Source organism: Myotis nattereri, assembly GCF_964212035.1.
Source record: "Myotis nattereri genome assembly, chromosome: 8".
Taxonomy (NCBI): domain Eukaryota; kingdom Metazoa; phylum Chordata; class Mammalia; order Chiroptera; family Vespertilionidae; genus Myotis; species Myotis nattereri.
Window position 1 is genome coordinate 89912332 of NC_138083.1, and position 21026 is coordinate 89933357.

Sequence of the window (21026 nt, forward strand, 5' to 3'; positions counted from 1 at the left end):
AGTGCCACAGCCTCTATTTTCACATTTTCAATCTTCACTTTGGTGGTAGCGGGAACATTTTATAGACGTCCTCAAGCATTTTTAAGTATCATGGGAGCCATTACTTATGTTTTTCTAGCATTCAAATTGTACCAGTGTTATTATTATGTAATTCCTGGGGAAGGAAATCTCTTTTGATAATTGTTGTTGTTTTTTTGGCTTTTAAAGTAACATTTTTTTTTACAGTTAACATGCGCATAAATAGGAAACTGAAAAACAAGCAAAGAACAAAGCCATCTATAATCACAAGCAGTTCACAGTCTGACATGTCCTAAATCCTGTGTATCTACACAACTAAGCTTCCATTTTTATGTAATTAAGATGGTACAGTTATGTATCATGCTTTCTCACACATCATGAATATTTACCATTTCCAAGTCCCAAAGCTATGAGTATTTTGATAACCAAGAATACCCTACACCAACTGAATCTGGAAGAAAATGTTATCCTGCCTTACTTGGTGACAAAAATTTCATAAAAGATAAAAATAGCAACAGACCTCTAGATAAAAGATATTCACAAAGTTACACTTAAAATACTGCATTCCCTTAATGTTCCATTAAAAATGAGACCCACAGCAAGAGTACACAAAGTATAATGCTTCTAAGAGAATTATGATTTATAACTTTAAAATATTAGCAAGGAGGCAAGTTTTGACTGAAGCACTGAACAGCCTATTCCAAAGCACAGCCTGAAGAGATGCACGCACATCCGTGGCGATCACCACAACGTGAGCGTGAACACACCCACACACACCCCTCGCATGAGCAAGTCCTGAGGTCCATGTCTGAGATGGCCAACAGCTCCATGTCCCAGATGCCTCTTTTCCAACAGTTATAACAAAAAGATATTTCCAGATTGGTTAATTCACTAGTAATTGTTTTAATTTAAATCTCAACCCTCCACTCCACCCATGGGAAGAAATAGGCGGCATGCTTCACCTGCTGCTCAAGGCGCATGCCGGGGCGTGGCTGCCCATGGACGTGTATCTCCGCTCCCTGCTGTGCTCAGAGCAGCCTTAGGAAGACGGACTCTGCAATCCCCAGGGACATCGGGAATGGCCTCTAAGGCTCTCAGGGCGCCTGCCGTGGAGAGCGCTGCCTTTGGCGTGGGAAGGAAGGGGGGCCCTTTCAAGACAATGAGCAGCCGCCGCCATTCAGTGTCCCTCAGGGCGGGTCCGTTTCTCTGCCAGACCCATGTGTTCCTGGCTTTTTACCCGGCGAGGATCAGACGCGAATGCTTTCATGACTAGTAAGTTCCCGGTAAGTTGGGCAAACCAGTAAAACCTGCACGGCGTAGTGGACTGGGCATGTGGTGATTGATGTCCTGACTAGGAGCTACAAAACCTCTTGAAAAGATTACTTAGAGGAAACAGACATTTCAAGTGAATTTTCTCTGCCGTCTTCAGGGCAGAGTACCTTTCCCGTCAGGTGGATCGGTTTTGTGTTCACATAGTTAGGGGAGCACTGAACTTTCAGCTCAGACACAGGGACATGTTTTTTCTGCAGTTTGGACGTGTCTGATTGGCCTTCCTTGGACTAAGCACCATTATTCTATCCTTGTCATCGAGAAGAGACTCGGAATCCACCGCGTCCCGGCCGGGTAATGAACCCAGCGTGTGAGCAGATGTTCCTTAGCCCACGGGAGGGTTTCTGTGTTGTTCCACATGAACTTTTCTGAACGTCATTTCCACTTCCTTTCCTTCCTTGAAGCGTCTGAAGATTCCTATGCGTGTATGGAACCTAAGGTTTCCCCGAGCACAGTCTGTGCAGTGTGAGCTGTGGTCTCTGACCCAGGCTGGCTCAGCTCCAGCTCACTCGGGTGATTTCTGGAAGGCCCCGCCTCAGGAGGGGTGACAGGGAGGGAGGCGGCCTCTCCCGCCCTTGTTAGCTCAGCAGCCCGTGAGTCAGTGCAGGTCCCTTTCTGCTGCGTGAGACCCGGGCCGGTTTTACGGATGTGTGCGCCTGTTGCTTGACTTGTGCAACGCCAGGACTTAATGCTAATCTCCAGCTCTCCCTGTGAAGTGAGTTGGCAGGTTCTCAGGACACCTTCTTATTGCTTGCACTCCGAGGTGATGCAATTGGTACTCATTTGGGTTGGTCAGCCTGCGTTTATAGGAAGTGCTTAGGAAATGCATCTCCAGTTACTCCAAATTTCAGCGCATTGAGGGTTTTCTGTTCTGGGGGGCTACATTTTGATAATTTATCTTTTCAGAGGAAATTATTTCTGTCTTCCAGTGTTTTTAAATTTAACATCACACATTTGCACATAGCATTTTCTTAAAGAAATTTTAAGGTAGAGTTTTATAGAAAAATTCTGTAACTTTTCTTTGCCCTAGTAATAGAAATCTAGAAAGTAAAATGAGAAACATAGTCTAGTCACAGTCTTGGTTAAAAACTGTAAAATATTTGGAAGTAGCTAACTCAAAAATGTATAACATAATATTGATGAAGGACATATCACAAGAGGTAAGAAAACAGAAAGATGGTATATCCCTGGGTGAGAACACTTTCTATTCTAGAATGTCAGTTCCTCAGAGAAAAATCTAATGCAGGTCTCAGGCTTGACCCATAGTCTCTGTGAGGGATTGAAGTGGAAGAGCATAAAAGCCTTGAAGTCTACATGGAAGGAAAAATGTCCTCAACAGCTCATTAAAGAAGGACTACGAAGAGTACTGAAGGGGTCTTCTCTTACCAGATAGCAGACTTCACTATAATCCTGTGATTATTCAAAAAGCAACTGCGAGATGTACTGTTCTTCCGGCCTCATGCTTCTATGAGAGGGGGATGCGGCTGTAGTGAGGCTGACTTCATTCCCATCCCTCCTGTGCACCTGCTTATGGGTGGAGGACAAAGCAGCTGACTGGTGAGTTTGGGGGCAGGAATGGTACATCCTGGGTTTAGCCCACTGCCCCTCCCACCCCTGGCCCCTTCTCATCTGGTCCACTGCTTGGTTCTCAGTGGTTACCTGTTAAGTAAGGACGTGGATGGATGAATCATTGGATGAGGGGTGTAGAGATGAAGAGAATTGAATTGTACTTCTTAGCTGGGCCCCAGATTGAGCAGGGAAGTTAAGTAAAAGCTAGGAGCGAGAGGTGGGGCAGAGGACCTGTTAGGGGACTGATGACATATAGAGGGGCTCCCTTGAGGCACATAGAGCCTCGATCTCATTGAACAGCTGTCAGAATTTCTGGCATGAAGGGAACAGATATTTATTGAGTGCCCTCGATGTACTTAATTGGGGTGTTAAGCTTTTTCTTGACATCATTTATTTAATTATTTAATTACCCCTAACACTCTGCAAGGAAGATGTTATTCACCCCATTTTGCAGACAAGACAACCCAGGCCCAGCAGTTCCGTCCAGTCCACCATATTGGTCAGTGGCGCTGGGATTTGAACAGGTCTGTCTGCCTTTAAAGTTTATGTTCTTCCCACAGCCCTATTGGCTCCCACAGGAGGGACGTGACCACACGAGGGAGGCTTCCCTAACTTCTCAGGGAGTCTGCAAGGTGCCTGTTCATAGCCCGAAAGCAGAGCAGTTTTCTGTGCTATTGCTTTGGTTTTAAAAAAAAATTATGGTATTTTTTTGGAATTTCAAAGAGTTACAGGTTTTTGTGTCTATTAGAAAAGGATGCGGGCCACAGAAGTTGGAAAGTGCTGTATTTGCTTATTTTATCTGCACTTTCTTCTTAGTTTTTTTTTTAAAAAAATAAAAGCATCATTTTATTATTATGGTGCAGCATAGGAAGTTAGAAAATACAAACAAGCAAAATGGAAAAGAAAGTCACCGAATTCTGATCACCCAGAGATCACTTCCAGTAACCTCTAAGTAGTACAAGTCTTGTCCGGAAAGTGAGGTGAACTACGCTTTCCTTCAGGGTGTTTGGGAGAATTAAATAATCCAGTAAGTGATGTGGAGGAAATGCTTAGCAGAGCATTTAAATACATGGAAGGTAAATATTGGTTCTCTTTCCTGCTTGAAATTTCTTTCATTTACTTTCTTATTCACCTGTGTGTGGCTTTTTGTTTTAGCCAAAATGAGAGTCTGCTATACATGCTTTTTAGTCACTTGCTTTTTTTATGTGAGTGGATCTATATTTTTCCATGTCAGTTAACATTATCTTCTCAGATACTCAGTTCATATTAAAATTTCCTCAAATAAGAAAATAAATAAATAAATAAATAAATAAATAAATAAATAAAGGCTTTTAAAGCTGATTTGTCCTGTCCAAATTAGCATCTAATTCAGGACCACAATTCCACCTTACATTTATTTTACTCTAATATTGTTTTTATTTTTTTTAAATATATTTTATTGATTTTTTACAGAGAGGAAGGGAGAGAGATAGAGAGCCAGAAACATCGATGAGAGAGAAACATCGATCAGCTGCCTCCTGCACATCTCCTACTGGGGATGTGCCTGCAACCCAGGTACATGCCCTTGACTGGAATCGAACCTGGGACCTTTCAGTCCTCAGGCCAGTGCTCTATCCACTGAGCCAAACCGGTTTTGGCTAATATTGTTTTTATTTTTAAAAATTAAAAAAAAGAATGACACCAACTTGTTGCAGAGATTTAGCCAGTTGTCTTATAGAGGTCGCCCTTTGGACGGGTCTTGTCTAACTTGTGTCTAACTTGTCCCTCTCTCCTTGTGTTTCTAATCCCTTCTACTTTCCTTATTACAGCTAAAGGTTTTCAGGTTCAAATCAAGCATCTTTGTCCGGGATGCAGCCTACGCACTTCATTTTGCATCTCACCGGAAAACAGAAGGGTATCTGGGTAACCCACTTGCCTCTTGGTGGTCTATTTGTTTGATATTCAGGTTATGCTGATTAATACTCAGGTTATGCAGACGTCAAGGAAGATTCTAGTGATCTGCAGTAATGATCTTTTTAGCCTGTGAGACAAGTTCCAAAATATTTAAACAGTTGATGCCGACGGTTGCAGAAATACATTACATATTAAACAGATAATATCCTTCATTGATAATATCCTTCGTCAAAAGACAAAGCGATTTGTGCAGCTGCCATGAGTCCTGCCCAATAGGTCACAGAATGTCAGAACCAAAGGACAGAACCAGAACCGAAAGCAGATCAGGCCCTTCCTGCCCTCCACAAGCCCAGCAGCATGGAGGCACTGAGACTCCTGTGAAGTGCAGATCTGAGCCTGGGTCAGATCCCTGCAGTGTCTCCTCAGCTCCTGTAGGGTAAACTTCGAGATTTTAACGTGGACACGTCGGTTTCTATGATTTGGTCCAAAGACGTCTAAGTCTCACGGCCCACCATTCCCCGGCATGCGCCTTATGCTTTTTATGCCTGTGTCACACCAGACTGCAGACTGCTGGGGTTCCCCGCCCACCATCACCCCTACCACCCGCTAGCATCCCTGCCCACTCTTTGCCAGCTGCTTCCTTAGCACTAAGCGGAGGAATCGTCTCCTCCAGGTGCCATCTCTGATCTTCCAGACTAGCCGGTGCCCATACAGGACCTGGGGAGAGCGTTCTTAGAGATCATCCTGAAATGTTTGCTGAACAGCTGACCCCCCTTTCAAGTGCACCCCCCCCGCCCCCCGCAAGGAGTGGACTTTGTGTTATTCCTCTGTAGCACCAGTGCCGGGTCTGTTCATATCAGACACTCAATAAGCATTCGTTGAAATGAACTCAGTGGGTTGAAGTCTGAGCTGGGAGTCAAGCCTCTGCAGCCTGGCCTGGAGAGGAGGTCTGGGGGTCTTGGGGGAAAGTCTACGATTAGGGGCAGCGACCCCAGGTCAGACTCTAGGAAGCGGGCAAGCAGTCGTGTCTGAAAGGCTCTCGTTATGTTAACAATCAGAGATCCAAGTCAGGCAGCGGGCGAAGCAGTCAGGATAAAGCTCAAGGGTTAGGTGATTAGAACTCTCATGAGAAAAAAACAACAAAAACGAGAAAGAAGTACGATTAGGAACCATCCCTCAGAAATCAGAACAGATATCTAGTAGGTTCCCCCAGTTCCAAACCAGGACCCGACTGTCTATCCTAGACCCGACTCGTCTGCCCTTTGTCATGCAGCTTCCTGGTGAGATCGAGAAGGCGGGCTCCTGAGGGGCTAGTGAGCCAAGCACAGCCGCCTGAGCACCTCCGGGCCATCTCCCCTCCGTCCGTCTGGCTGGATGCTGCCCGCTCTCTCCATTCCTGTTCCCGCTCCCTCCTCTCCTCCTTCCTGCTGCTTCAGGGGTTTCCCCCTCCCTGCCCACCTATTCTGTTTTTACTTTCTACTTTTCTTTTCTTTTTGCCCCTTTCCCCTCTTTCTCACTATCTCTGGGCAGAATGTAGACCTGATGTTTGTATTAATCTCTCTATCAGGAAATTTTATATTTTGAGTTTTCACTAGAAAGCATACATGTTTCTCCCACACTATTTTTACTCTTAATAGAAGGCCCCAAATTGCCTGATACTTATTTAGACTTTTTAAAAATATTTTTTAAAATTGATTTTGGAGAGGAAGGGAGACAGAGAGAAACATTGAGGAGAGAGAAACGCCCATCAGCTGCCTCCTACACACCCGCTACTGGGGATGGAGCCTACAATCAGGGCATGTGCCCTCACCCGGAATGAACCTGTGACCTTTTGGTGCACGGGAGGACGCTCAACCAACTGAGCCACACTGGCAGGGTATACTCATTTAGATTTAATTAAAACCTCTCTGCCAGAGTTTGAAGAAAAGCAAGCTATTGTGTGTGGGGGGGCAGGCGGGGGGAGTGGGTGCACTGACCCTGACACCTCCCCCCACCCCCACCCCACCCGCCCATCAAGAAGAGCAGCAGGGGAAGGTGTGGGGCAACACAAAACCTCCAGGCATTGGGGGTGGGGGGAGCTCTTTCAGAAGAGTTGTCCCTCAGGGGACAGTGTCCTCCCAAAGGCTTTATTCCAACGTTCCCAGGTGACCATAAAGCATCCCGGAATTACATGCCTGGAATTTTACTCACAAGGAGGATGCTCCAAACTGGTTTCTCCTTGAACCTGGGATGCCTGGAATGCCTCCGATCACTCCCATTGTAGGAAGGATTTAGCATCTAACAGGGATGATCTGGTTAAGCAGGATCCTGCAGGGAGAGCTGGGCAATGTCATGCCTGGAGAACATATATTGTCCCACAAACGCACATTTTACAAATAGTAACCATGAAGCACAGAGCGGTAAGGGACTCACCTCCGACTGCCTAGCTCACAGTGATGGGGCTTAGGCGAGAATCCCACCCCCACTGTCCCAGGTGGGATGACAAATCGCCACTGAGCAGGAACCATGGACACATGTCTCAACATCTATAAAGAATAATCTATTTCATGCTCCAGAAATTAAAGATCAAAGCAAAGAGAGTCAGAGTGGGGCTTGCGGGGTTCAATTTAAGTGACGATATGATGCACCGACAACCCACCGCCTTGTCTCCATGTTGAACGGCCTTTCCTTAGTAACGATTCTGACAGCCCCTGGTAGATGAGGGTCACAGGTACTCATTCTGACAAATTCCTCGGCAGTCCTCAGGGATTTGATAACTTCCGTATTTTCCCAGTGTTTCCCAGGAAGAGGAATTCTGTATAAAAGATCTACCTCACGCCTACCTGCATGTGATGGGAATGCCAGGAAGGGCACTGGGCGCCTTCCACATGCACAGCTGTTGCTCTGCTCCAGCAGGCACGGTCCCCTGTCTGTCTGGCTAGCTTCCTCATTCCTGGCACTCAAACTCCTCCTATTTCTCCTTCAACTTATTCAGAAAAGTCAAGCATTTGAGAGGCCAACGAAACTTAAGATGATCTATCTAGTTTAGTTGTGTTCAAACTCCTTTTAAACATGGTCAAAAATATAGTTTATCACCAACCAGTACACACATGCACAGACATATACTCTTATTATGTATGATGGACTTTGCTATTTCCTTTTATATTCTATTTCATTCCATTAAAACCGCTCATCTAGGTAGACATTCTAAATTGACTTTATGATCCATTATTGGGGGGTGTAGTTCACTGTGTGAAAAACACAAATTTAATCCATCTCTCTAATTTTACAAAAAAAGAAGGTGAGCAGATTTAAGTAACTTATCCAAGAACTGGACCCAAATATGAATAGAATTCGCACTCTAGTTATGCAGAGTGGTGAGCCTCGGTAGGTAGAAGTTGAGGCATCTAATTATTTTTTCCTCCTGATAGACTATTAATCTCTCTTTATCATGTCTCCTTTAGAAAGACAGATTCTGTCATAATCTACAGACAGTAGAGGAGATAATTTTGATAATGTTAAGAAGTGATTGAGAAGGATAATTTAGTCAGCTAGTATTTATTCCTCAGGCACTTATTAGGTGTCTAAGATGTTCCAAGCACACTTTGGGCCTAGAGATACAAAGATGAGTGAGATATGGTGGAATCTTGGATCAGGGTGTGTCCATAAGCATGGAAAGAAAGGAGCTAATTTATCCCTGCTGTGAAGGATTTTACATACCTAACTGGTCACGTGAAATTGACAAATATTTAATGAATGCCTAAAATGGTGACTATTTTTGGAAATTCAACTTAGTCTAACAAGATGAGTATGGAAGGGGGCAATAGGTGGACGATTCTAAGTTAAGACGGAGAGGGATGGTGATAATACCCATCAGTAATTATGCATCTGTCCTGGCAACCCAGGAGGCGTGCTTACTGCTAACTATGCACACAGCCCCATGAATCACCAATGGCTCCAAGTTGCAAAAGTGATTATGAAGCATTTCTTATTTTGGCCAGATTTTCCGGCTGACAGTGTGATGGATGCTTTCTCTTTTAAGCCTTCACTGCCTGTCAGTCTATCGTGGGGCTCGGTGGTTTCAGCCCCAGCCTTTTTCCTGTTAAGCCACATGCTTTTCTGCCTTTGCTGAGGTGCTTGACAAGCACTTTGCCAAAACATGCAATGAACGGAACACACCCTGATCTTCAGAGGAAGGACACCCTTTTCGATTCCCTGGAAGCCCTACTCCTAAGCCAGTGGGATTTGCTGTGGTCTCCTCCCCGTCCCCTCCTTTGGCTCTGTGGGGAGGAGACAGCGGGAGGGAGGAATCTGGGAGGAGGCTGCTGCCCCCTTGACCTGCTGGCTTTTCCTTTCTGAGGGAGCCTGTGGTGCAGGGCAGAAAGGATCTGCTGACTTGGAGAGAGACGGGGAGAGTGCAGAGCTGGAGCTGATGGAGGGCAGGTGTCATGTTCTCTCTTAGGCCAGAGCACTGTTCCCTCTTTCAGGTCCTACACTTGCTTCCTCTCCACAGAAAACAAGGCTCTCAGCTGAAAGCCTGCAGATTGAGGCAGGAAGAAAGGCGCTAACTACTTAGACTAGTGGATTACCAGGATCGCTAAAGGACATTTCCCCCCATTTCTTCAGATACCCAGTTAGTTTTCACTGATGCATCTGGTGCAGTTGGGAGGGTGAAAGGTGTAAGGTTCTAGTTAGCTTTTGGTAGCGCTGGCCGTGTGATGTGTGCTACAGATTTCAGTCGTCGGGCAGCATCTGGACTCCTCCCTGCTGAGAGCTATGTGCTGTGTGAACAGACATCACCCAGCAGGAAGAATGAGTGACTTGTTAGCTTGTGATATTGTTTGGGGAGTTTGCACCCCACCTTACAATTGTTATGAAAGTGATTACTATATAAGCCAAATGTCCCCTTCCGTGTCTAGCTCTTCCATCCTCTCTGTTCAAGGGTTAAAACAAATCATTTTATCATAGTTTTTCATCGTCACTTGTCACAGTAACTTCTCTCCTGCCAACATGTCAGTGCGGGTGAGAGGGAGGAAATTAATTCCCTAAGTTAAGGGAGGCGGGTGAGGGATGGAAACATTGGTTTGAAACTATGGAAATGGAGAGTAACAGGGAACAGGCAGGTACTTGCTGTCCACAGATTGTGAAAGATTAGTCATAGTTTAATGTATTCTGGACAGTGGAAAATAGCAATTTTTTGAAATCAAGAAGAAAGATAATAAGTGCCATCTCAGGATGGGACCTGCCATTATCAAGTCAGATCATGTCCTCTTTGCTGGGGATACCCCCTCGCCCTCCCCCCCCCTCCCCCCCCACCCCCCCAGTAAAGCACATATTTAATCTATAAGGATATTTCCTGGTGGGTGGTTGACCCAGTTTTGTCGACCAGCCTACAGTGGTGCCTGGGAGATGCCAGTGTGGCCTGCTGGTTAGATCTTCTCCTGCCTTTTTGGGGAAGAAACTTTTTCAGTGTTCCAATTGTTAGATGATAATTTGGTTCTTTCTTAGAAAATTATAGCCAATAATTTTGGTTCTAGGATTATACGATACATAGATCAGGGCTGAACACATTATAGATAGCAGAGCCTGTGTTGAATTCAGAAGAAAAAATGAGTATGTTTTATGTCCATGAAAAATAACCTGAGACAAATTGTCTGGATAGCTGAGGGTATCTATCTAAATATTTCTCTTCAATCCTGGCATCTTTACAAACAAATCTAAGTTTCATAATGCTGTATCAAATCTATTGGATTCACAGATTCAATCTCAGCTGGGAGGGAAACTGGAACTCCCAAAATTTTAAAACCATATTATATCTGTGAGAATTGCCCTTGGGAGTGTGAGGTCTTTTCACTGATGTTGGGACCATCTTGTCAATAATGTGTCATAATATACAGATTCTTAAACATGTGCAAAGCCTTGGACCCCGCAGTTTCAGTTCCGATGGAAATAAGGTAAAGCACCTGCAAAGCTCCGCATCACTATTTACACCATCAAAGGAGTGGGAGGAACCTCAGTGTCCATTCCTGGGCTGAAATAGCCCTTAAGATACTTTCACAAAGTGTGTTAAATGGAAAAAGCAGGCACAAACTTTTATACATAATAGTCTCAGCTTTTAAGTGACATGTAACGAATAAGAGCCCAGAGAAAGGCTGTAGTGACAGCCGCGAATCTGGGTTTCCTAGGCGCGGGGTGTCGGCTGCAGGGTAAGCAGCGGCAGCGTTGAGTGAGAGGAAAACCAGCATGATGTTGGCAGCGGTCCCCTCTGGGTAACGGTGCATGATTTCCACTTCCTTTTCATTTTCTTACATTTTCTAAATTCTCCACAATAAGTACATTAGTGTGCTTTAAAAAAATTCTCACCCAAGGATATTTTTCCATTGATTTTTAGAGTGGAAGAGAGAGGGAAAGACAGAGAGAAACATCGATGTGAGAGAAAAACATAGATTGGTTGCCTCTTGCATGTGCCCTGACCAGGGCCCCGGCCGGGGAGGAGCCTGCAACTGACATACATGCCCTGGACTGGAATCAAACCCGGGACCCTTCAGTTCACAGGCTGGCGCTCTATCCACTGAGCCAAACCGGCTAGGGCAGTACACGTTAGTTTTTTACTAGGAGATGATCAATGCTGGCTGCACTAACAAAAAGTAGCTTAGAATCTTAACACTGACTTGTTTAAAATGTTTGTTTTTATTCCTTATAAATGTAGGAAGTCTGTTATTCTTGACGTAAAAGGCTGGGTCTTCGTCTGCATGTTCTGCTCCTTCCGATGATCGTCCTCCAGGGAGAGTCCCACTGTTTCAAGAGCTTTTACTGAGCTTGGTGCTTTTAGGCGACAGTGACATCTTCGGCCTAACTGGTTGCCCTCGTTGATCCTCGGCGCCATTGCTGCCGCAATGACAATGCGAGTATGTGCCATGGGCCATTAGTCGGTCAGCTGTCCCAGGGATGATGACGTGTACACGAAACCCCAGCCATTCCCTCGCTGCTGTGGTTCATTGAAACAGCTTCCTCCCAGGTCTCCTTCCCAGCAGCCTCTGCCCCTCCTACAGGCACCAGAGCAGCTTCCCAGGTGAGGCCCAATTCACAGTTGTCCTGTGAGTGTCTCGCTGGCTCTCAGGTTCAAATAAAGACTCCTTAGCAGGTCCTACGTATGTAGGCCTCCGACTTCTTGTCTCATTCTTGGAGAATGAGAGACCATCTTCTCTCATTCTCCACCTTGCCAACTACGACAGTTTTCAAAATCGCATCTCTGTCCGTGTTCCCTGTTTCCCTCCTCCTCTCCCGTGCCGTTCCGTTGGCCTGGAATGCCCTTCCGTTTCTTCATCTGCCTATTTGCTATGGGCCCTCCCACCCTCGGCCAAAGGTCGTTTCTTCTGATCAGCCTTTTCCAGCTCCTCGAGGCTGGGCCCTTCTCTTCTCCCACAGCCGCTCACCCGGTCCCTGGGGTAGCATGTGTCATCCTGTGTTTTAACGCTTCTTCCTGCCTCTGCTGTGCGAGCTTGGTGGCCAGGACCCTGGTTCACCTCTCTCCTCCGAGCACTTAGCTCACGAGTAGCCGGTGAAACGCTCAAAAGCTGCTTAAAGCAGGAATGCGCTTCGGAACTAGGCACAGTAGAGCCCATGTCATCTTTTCCTAACTGCTTCTTCTATGAAGGAAGATCAAAAGGTGGACCAAGGAAGAAGATGTTCGAAAAGTAATTAGCATAATGCCTGGCACAGAATAACACATGTTTGTGTTTTGTTTTTTAAAGCCTTCTCTCTTTACAACCTCATCTAGTTTTTATGTTTCCCACACCTGGTGGCGAATGCCTCGCTGATACCAAAGTCCCCACCCAGTTGGTGCCTCCCTGTTAAACACACAGAGAACACTTCCCAGTCAACCACCATTTGTGCTGATCACATGTGCACGCCATGACTTTTGTACTCACACCTCACCATCACTCACCGCGCCGTTCACCTCCTCCCGGCAGGTGTGCACTCAGCTTGTTTCTCACCTTGAACTCAGTCATCTGCTGATCACAGAGAAACTATGACTTTCTAACCCACGCGTGGTCCTTTTTGTAGAAAATGGTTTTCAGTGCTTAGAGTTGGCCTGTTCTGTCAATAGCAGTAACAGGGAGTCCTCAGCTTTCCTTCAATGCGCTTTATCTGCGTTGCCTTTCTCATGCACAGCGCAGCCTACAGAGGAGCCAGAGCACAGGCCCGTCGTGCTCACACATGACACCTGCTGGCCAGTCAGTGCCAGACAGTCGCCACCTTTACCTGCCACACAGAACTTGTTTGTGTAACGATTGGACTGGTTCTGTTTCCTTCCCCTTATTATTTTTAACAAGATAGGACACCCCCCAAGTTTGGGTTTATTAACTTTCTTAACAGTCCACAAAAGCAAGGGTTTACTGGCAAACCCTCGCTAGCAATTCTTTCTCAGTGTGAACTGTTTCTTCAGATTCACTGTTATTTCAAAGAAGCTGAAACAGAATTGAAAGAAGGTGTTTTAGCAAATCACTTTTTATCTGTATTTGATATTTAGTACATGTTTATTGTAACAATCATTTACACATTTTAACACTCAAGAAAAAAGAAAAAAATTATACCATATTTAGTGGCAATAAGTGTTGGCTTTCTGGGAATGTTTTTTTTTTTTCATGTAACATGTAAGTGTAATGTTTAAGGTTCGTTTATTTGATTTTTATGGTTGTTTTGAGAAATATATTATGACGAAGAGTAAAGATCTTTTATTTTACTATTGGAAACTCTAGTTTGCCCCCTGCTGCATGATATGTTTATTACAGAACTTAAATAAGAAATCGAAGAAATGGTTTTGAAAAGGAAAACAAACAAACACCCATCAACCAACCAATGGCTATAATGTAGGGTAATCCTTTTATCAGCAGTCTCTCTCAAATTTCCAGAAATTTTAACTTTCTTCCAGAGTATTTTTCTGCATAAAATCACTTTCTCTGTAACATTTTAGAATTTATTTTATTATTTAGAATTTATTTTTGAAAGGAATGTTAGTTTGTTTTCAATAATTTTATTTTATTACTCTTTTTGCAAAAGTTAAATTTCTCCTGAAATGTGACTGTCTTCATGAGTTATGCACTTGCATTTTTTTTTTTTTTTTTTTTTTGCTAAGTCTGGCATTTACACAAGCTTCTCTGAGATCATTCAAAGGGCTTCTTTAAATGCAAAGTTAAAGAGTGCGCCCGGCCGGTGTGGCTCAGTGGTTGAACATCAACCAGTGAACCAGGAAGTCACGGCTCGATTCCCAGTCAGGGCACATGCCCAGGTTGTGGGCTCGATCCCCAGGGGGGAGTGTGCAGAAAGCAGCTGATCAATGATTCTCTCTCACCATTGATATTTCAATCTCTCTCTCCTCCCTTCCTCTCTGAAATCAATAAAAAGTACAAAATTAGAGTGCATGCTCTGTACTAGACATTCTCTTTCCCTGGAGATACAGATCTTTATCTCAGGTGCTCACAGACTGTCAGGCTCAGGTGCTGATAGTGGAGTGAGCAGGCAGGTGGGTCGTGGAGGGCAAACCAAGAAACGCTCCCTGGAAGTGGCAGAGCTTGAGGGAGCGCTGAAGGATGAGGAGGAAGAAGTGAGTAGATGAGAGGAGTGCAGAGGGTTCAGATGAAGGAGGCAGGGCGGGGCAGGGGACAGAGCTATGAGAAAGCATGCCCTGCTCCAGAAACCGCAGAGTCCATACGCCTCACCTCAAGTAATAAAAGAGGTCAAGGGCAGTCACTGTGCAAATGCCTCCCATGCAGAATGAGCGATTGGAGTCATGTTGGACAAGACAGCACAGACCTGTCCATCTCAGTGGAGACTTAGAGGCTCTCCCAGGCTTTCGGCCAGCGAGCCACCTTCTTTTAAGGTGCTCCTGCCCGCCATGCTCGGTTCTCTGCCTTAGTGACCCAGCCGTGGAGGTGACTCTGTGTCTGATGACAACAGCACAGCAGCTATTGTGAGGACCTCCGAGGGCTGCCCGAGGGGTCCTGTGAAATGGGACCAGCCGTTCACCAGCACAGAAATGTCACTGGGTCCTCATTCCCTACCGAGCTAAAGCCACACCCCTCATGGGAGTCGAGATCCTCTGCCATCTGCCTCTCACACGTCCTCCATCATTAATTTTCAAGAATGTAGTAAGAATACGATTTTTGGAGTTAGGCTATCTCGGGTGTGAATTTTAACTTTGCTACTCAAGCTCTGACATAAAAACAGTTTCCCTCAGCGTTAGTGTCTTCATCTATGACATTGGGGTCATACCACAAGTGTTTTTCAGAATTCAATAGGATAATATGTCTTGGGTAATTAGTATAATAAGCATCATCTAAAATGACTGAGTATGTAATAATTTTATAATTCTTCACTTGTTTCAGGCATTTAAAATATATACCTTTAATCTTAAAAGTATTTAATTTGAATACTTAATGTTCTCTGGATGTATCCTGTGGTTTTGGTTTTTATACCTTTTAGAATCACTGTCAGACAGAATTCTACTTGGCCTAGCTCAGATCTCACCGTGTTCAAAAGCCTTCCTCAGTTCCCTTCATTGAAATGATTATTCTTTCATTATTGTGACGGAAATTGGTGCCTCTGATACAGAACAGTATTACATCCAATGGGAAAAGATATTCTATAATTTACATTCAATTGATTTGTTAGTTTATAGTGAGCATTTACTAATAACATAACAGTTATATTGAGAAATTCTATTATGGTCAGATAAGTGAATTATTCTGAATTTAAATTTGTGAATGAATCCATTTTCCTCTATTATATATGTAATGCTAAAGATGGTATTCACCTAGAACACAGTGGGGAAATTTTTCCTGAATGTGTGGTTGTGCACCAAAGAGAAAACAAAACACTTTTTCTTATCACAGGTTTTATTGAAGAAACATATAAAACATCAGTACATTAGTAATACATTGCATACAGGAAGATCTAATCAAAAAGAAATTTTTGAAAAATTTTTTTATGAAACAAGTTTATAAATACTCTGCTTCCTATAGTCTTTCTTTCCCTTCACCTGATAGAACTTTTCTAAGACAACCCATTTATTCATTTAACAATGCTGTCCCCTCAAGTAAACATGCAGGGCCAGAGATATGACCTGAACTACCTTCTGTTATACTTATTTATCTGTTACATCTCCTTTCCTGGCTTCTGGATTTATTTTTAAGCTGTAAGTGAGTGCTGTGTCACCTTTACCTCTTAGGTAAATCAGTAGCGTAACCCTGAAGCACTGGACGGGAGGTCCTGCTTGCTGGGGATGATGTTTTTAAAATACTGATTTCAGAGGCGTGAGTCCCGTATGAGCGACGCTGATGACCTGGGAGTGAGGGAGGCTCCTCCTCACTGGTGGCGTGGAGAGAACATGAAATGGCTCTGGTCTTGCTTCCAGGGATCGCGCGGAGGGAGGCAGCCACCGTCAGAGGTAGATTGCCTCTGCGAGCACCTTACATCTTTGCGTATTGATAGACGGAGAAGAGAAAGCCCACAGAAAAATTCTCTCGCCCTTCTCACAAGTGGTTTTACCTAATTTGAACATTTTAATCTGTCAGTACTATTTTATTCAGAATTTTTCACATCTAATACTATTTTTAGTTTTAATTCCATTGTCACCTTCCATTTAATTATTTACTAATTGTTTCACAATGTTTAGAATGACTGGCCTAATAGAATAAAAATTTCAAAAAAATAGGTCAGCATATGGCAGGGGCCTGAACGCGTACAGGTGCTACTGAGTGTTAGGATGGCCGTGACGCCGTGCTCTCTGGCTGTGTGTGGATTTCCCCTAACTATGGAGTAACAGAATGGGGCGGAATCTTGGTGTGAAGCCTAAAGTAAGGAGTGGCTATGATGACTGGCAATACATGCAATTTGGAACTGATTAGAAAACATGTAAATTACCTGGCATTGCACTGTTTTAGCCATTCGACACTTTAACCACAAAACCTTTTTTATTTTCTCGAGGGAGACTTTTTCCTCCAACTAGACAATAGCAAAGACCATTCAACAGGCCAAATGAGGTCCTCTCCATGCCAGATGCGGTTCTAGTATTAAAGTTCTGGTATTACATGGCACACTGGCCAGGGCACCCGAGCGAGGGGTTCAAGTTTGGTTCCACAACTGCTGGTTGTGATCGCTTAATGTCTCCATTCTAGATCCCTTTTCTGTGAAATGAGAGAATTGGGCAAGAGTGTATGTGAGAGGCCCCCGATTTTACAGTAGTTTTATTTATAAAGGACGAAGCACCAAAATTATTTTCTTCCGAAGGAAAAGTCCCTGAAAATAAGTTTATTTCATTTACACGATCTTACGAGTCATAGTATAGCTACTACTATATAGTTTACATATTTTATAGAACTAAATAAAACAATCTCACTCGAGTTCTTTTTCTCAAGCAGCTTTGAGCGCACTAACAATAAGCAACCTGTGCATGTGTTCCCACTGCACTCCCCCAGTAAAAGGAGCAGTGTTTAAAGGAAAAACAGCTTGGTAATGGTCTAAATACTAATTATTATTGGTGGGAACTCAGACATGTATCTTCAGAGTTTTGTTCTAAGTCTTGATATGAATTCGAAGTACTACGAAGACAGCAATCATGCCTGTCTTCCTCCCTATGTATTCACAGAGCCAAGATCAGCACTCTGCATAGAGCAGCTTTTCAGTTGCTGAATACACACACTTACAGAGGTGCTTCTGGAGATGATCTAGTTACCAAATAAAAACTCTATGGCTCAGGCCAATGACACTTATTAAACCATAATCCGTATGTTCTTCTGACATAAGTAGTGAGAGCAGGGGGAAAAATTCTCTGTAATGGGGAAAAACTCTCCTACTCTACTGCTTCCCTAAGAACCGTTTATACTGTGGTGTTTTCATATTTTGTTTTGCTATTCTAATTGCTATTTACAATGAATGATACAAATCAATAAAGTGCAACAAAAATTAATCCATATTGATTTATGTATATATGTATAGATATATAGGTGCATATATATTGCTAGCCCACTTTCAGTGATGCATTTAGCTGGCAAACTCTTTCCCTGTATTATATTAAGCATGCCCTAAATATTTCATATCTTGAGAAACCATTTGAAGAGACAAATGATTTTATTTTTCTATTGCTAAATGCCCCATCTTCCTTTTCAGTTTCCTTTCAGAAATGTATACTTTGTTCACTTTTTCAATTAAAATATTTAATAGAGATAATTCTCTAAAGACACAAATGTCTGGTGAATGCAGACAAGACTCCTTTTGCAACCTACAAGGACAAGGGCATCTGGGTTTACACGACCAGATGCACAGGCCCAAAGACCTCTAAGGTTCGCCTAATGAGTTATGTGCTCTTTGTTAGACAGTATCAAAGGACATAACACGTTTCTTCAAGTGTTTTTGGCATATTATTGAAAGTCAGAAATAATTTAAAAAGGCTTATCTAAAGTTCTCAGCCATATTTATCCCCCAAAAAGATGTAATCAAAGAATGCCATTACATTTTAAAAATTTGAGTATTTGTTGACTAGTAAAATGTTAAATAGAGTACATTATACATCTTTGATGGATATGTTGGTGATTCCACGGGGCAAGGAATACTGACCATAAAGCGCTTACTGTTGGGAGTAATGTATGTTACTATACCGTGTTACTCTATGTCGAGATGTCATTGGGGATGTGGAACCAATGGTTCGGCTTATGTGAATATCCGGAGGACTCACCATTTGTGTCACTTGAATTTCTGGCCCTACTAAAATACTGCCACTCATCACAGGTCCCATGCAACCATCAGTCATGCTACCACTCCTCATGTCAGGCACGCCAGGACTAGACACTACTCTCTCTGTGTAGATGACATTTTGCGCGTTGGCTAACTCAGCTGGTACGCAAAGATTCCCTTGAACATCATAGACAGGTGTCATTACCGTTTCCGTTACTACAACATTGGGTGCAAGCTGAGGATCGAAAACGATTGTGGTGGGCTGCATACACTGATCGGTAGTCGTGTAGGTCTCAGTCACTACAATATCCCCGTGGATCACGGGTTCAGGCATTGCCATTTCTGCTTGGAATTCAGCCTCTGAGAGAGTCATTCCTGAAGATTCATTCACAAAGTAATTAGGCCCGAGCAAAGGGAGATCCGTACTGATAGGTATACAGGCTTGGTGTGAGGGAAATGGTTCAATTTCCGTGTCTAAGCAGATTTCAGCAAGAGTTCTAAACTTGGGATCTAAAGTTTCCATGTAGTCTTCATCCAGATCATCCACAATCCAACTGCAGCAGCCGATCGAGCCCACAGGCGACCCGACTCCCTCGTGGTCATAAATGAGCAAGCAGTCGTTTGCTGGCCGACCTTCATCTTCATCCGCATAGACATACGCTTTCTGAAATTAGAAGAAAAATGGAAAGTTAGAAGTTTCCTTTCCCTTTAAATGATCAGCGCCTTAGAGGCATCTGATTTAAGAAGATTTTATGGAATGAACCTAGGAAAACCCTGATTCTTTGCTGTCTTTCTAAATAATTGGCATTGTTGAAGGAGATCACTGTGCATTAATGGCGCATGGATTTAGAATAAATGTGTATTATCTTATTTGAACGCTGACAAGTGATCATTTCTACATTCAGAGTATGAATCAAAAACAATGTGTTAACCATTTGGACTTGTAGTCTTTGTTTCTGAGATGGTCAAGAAATAATAAAACACATCGAGTTACATTCAAAATATTATTTAAGGAGATATATTTGATCAACTTAGAATAAAAGCAAGGATAAAGATGTAAATATCTCTAAGCTTCAGAGACTTGATCAGGATGTCAGTGGAGTTTTGTGGTCTGAGTGGAAAGACCTGGGGTCTCTCTGGAGTTAGGCTAACAGGCAAGAGCACAAGGAGGTAACCTGCTGTGATCGTCAAGTGAAATCCTAGGGAGGAGCCATGAAAGTGGAACTTCTCTGTTTGAAGGGGTTGGGGGTGGGAGCAGAGACCTGCCATTCTCTTCCCCTTTCTCTCACCTGCCATGGCCCTTGGTGGGTCCCATGGAATAGGGCCTGCCTAGCACCATCTGAATCAGCTGATATAATCTGACCCCTTCTTTATTTTATTTATTTAAATGTTTTTATTGATTTTTAGATAGAGAGGAAGGGAGAGGGAAAGAAAGAAGAAACATCAGTGATGAGAGAGAATCATTGATTGGGTGCCTCCTGCACACATCTCACAGGGGCTGGAGCCTGCAACCCGGGCATGTGCCCTGCAACCCAGACATATGCCCCGACCTGGAATTGAATCAGTGACCTCTTGGTTCCTGGGTTTATGCTCAACCACTGAGCCACACCAGCCAGGCTCCCCTCTTTGTTTTATAAATAAGGATACTGAAGGCCCAGAGAGGGGCAGTGGCATGCCCCACACCCAAGTAACTGTGCACTACAACTTTAAATCCAGCTTTCCTTTTATACCACATCATGCTGCTTTTCCTCTGGTCTGTACCAGCATCCAAATGCTACTGCTAGGAATGGCTGATTTTAGGTCTTGAAGTCAATTATTCATGAGATCGGCATTACCTTAAAACTCTGTGGGTTAATATTTAAAAGGCAGGTGGGTGAGAGGAGCATCCTCTGGCATGGGGCACGCGTCAGCTGCCCGGTGGCTGGTGCTGATGTAACAGTGACAGCAAAGAGGCCTGGACTTTGATCCTCAGAGGCTGAGGGGGGCGGGAAGGCGGAGGGGGGAGGGGGAAGGGGCTGTGTCTCACCCCCTCTGAAATCTAGGGCTACTTGTAAGTGTAGAGCTGAAATGTTTGGCTGAGGACGACCTCAGTGCTCATAAAGAAAGGAGAATGCATTTGGCTTTTGTTTGTCCTGTAAAGCACCGACTGTAACCATAGGAACACATGCCCAGGGCAGTTTGACATTCATGGTAAAGCTCCTTTGATGTTAATGAGATTCTAGGAGTGATTTGTTAAACATCACTTCTGTGACACGTGCAGTTTGTTCCCATCTGTGGAATGCACTCTGTAGTACCGATCACACATTCAAATAACCTATACTATTCATGCGCAGTCTGCCATCATATTTGTAACCACCAATTTTAAGATACAGCTTACATGACAACAGCACCCTTTCAATGTTTTGTGATGAGCAGTGGTGCAATTGGTGTGTTACCCTATGGGGAGTGAAACAGGCTGGGTGAAATATGAGGTAAAAGGGAAAGCTCAATAGGTGAAGTAAACA

General features: G+C 43.8%; 1 protein-coding gene across 1 annotated transcript in view; it reads right to left on the reverse strand.

The window, feature by feature from the left end:
* Positions 1–18415: 18415 nt before the first annotated feature.
* The window catches only part of DSG4 (desmoglein 4), a gene marked incomplete at both ends in the record, with an annotated part of 37771 nt that continues 35160 nt past the window's right edge, over positions 18416–21026 (reverse strand). Inside the window, one exon of the mRNA XM_081096465.1 lies at positions 18416–19186. Coding sequence (XP_080952591.1) covers positions 18416–19186 — 771 coding nt within the window. The remainder of the gene's footprint in view (positions 19187–21026) is intronic.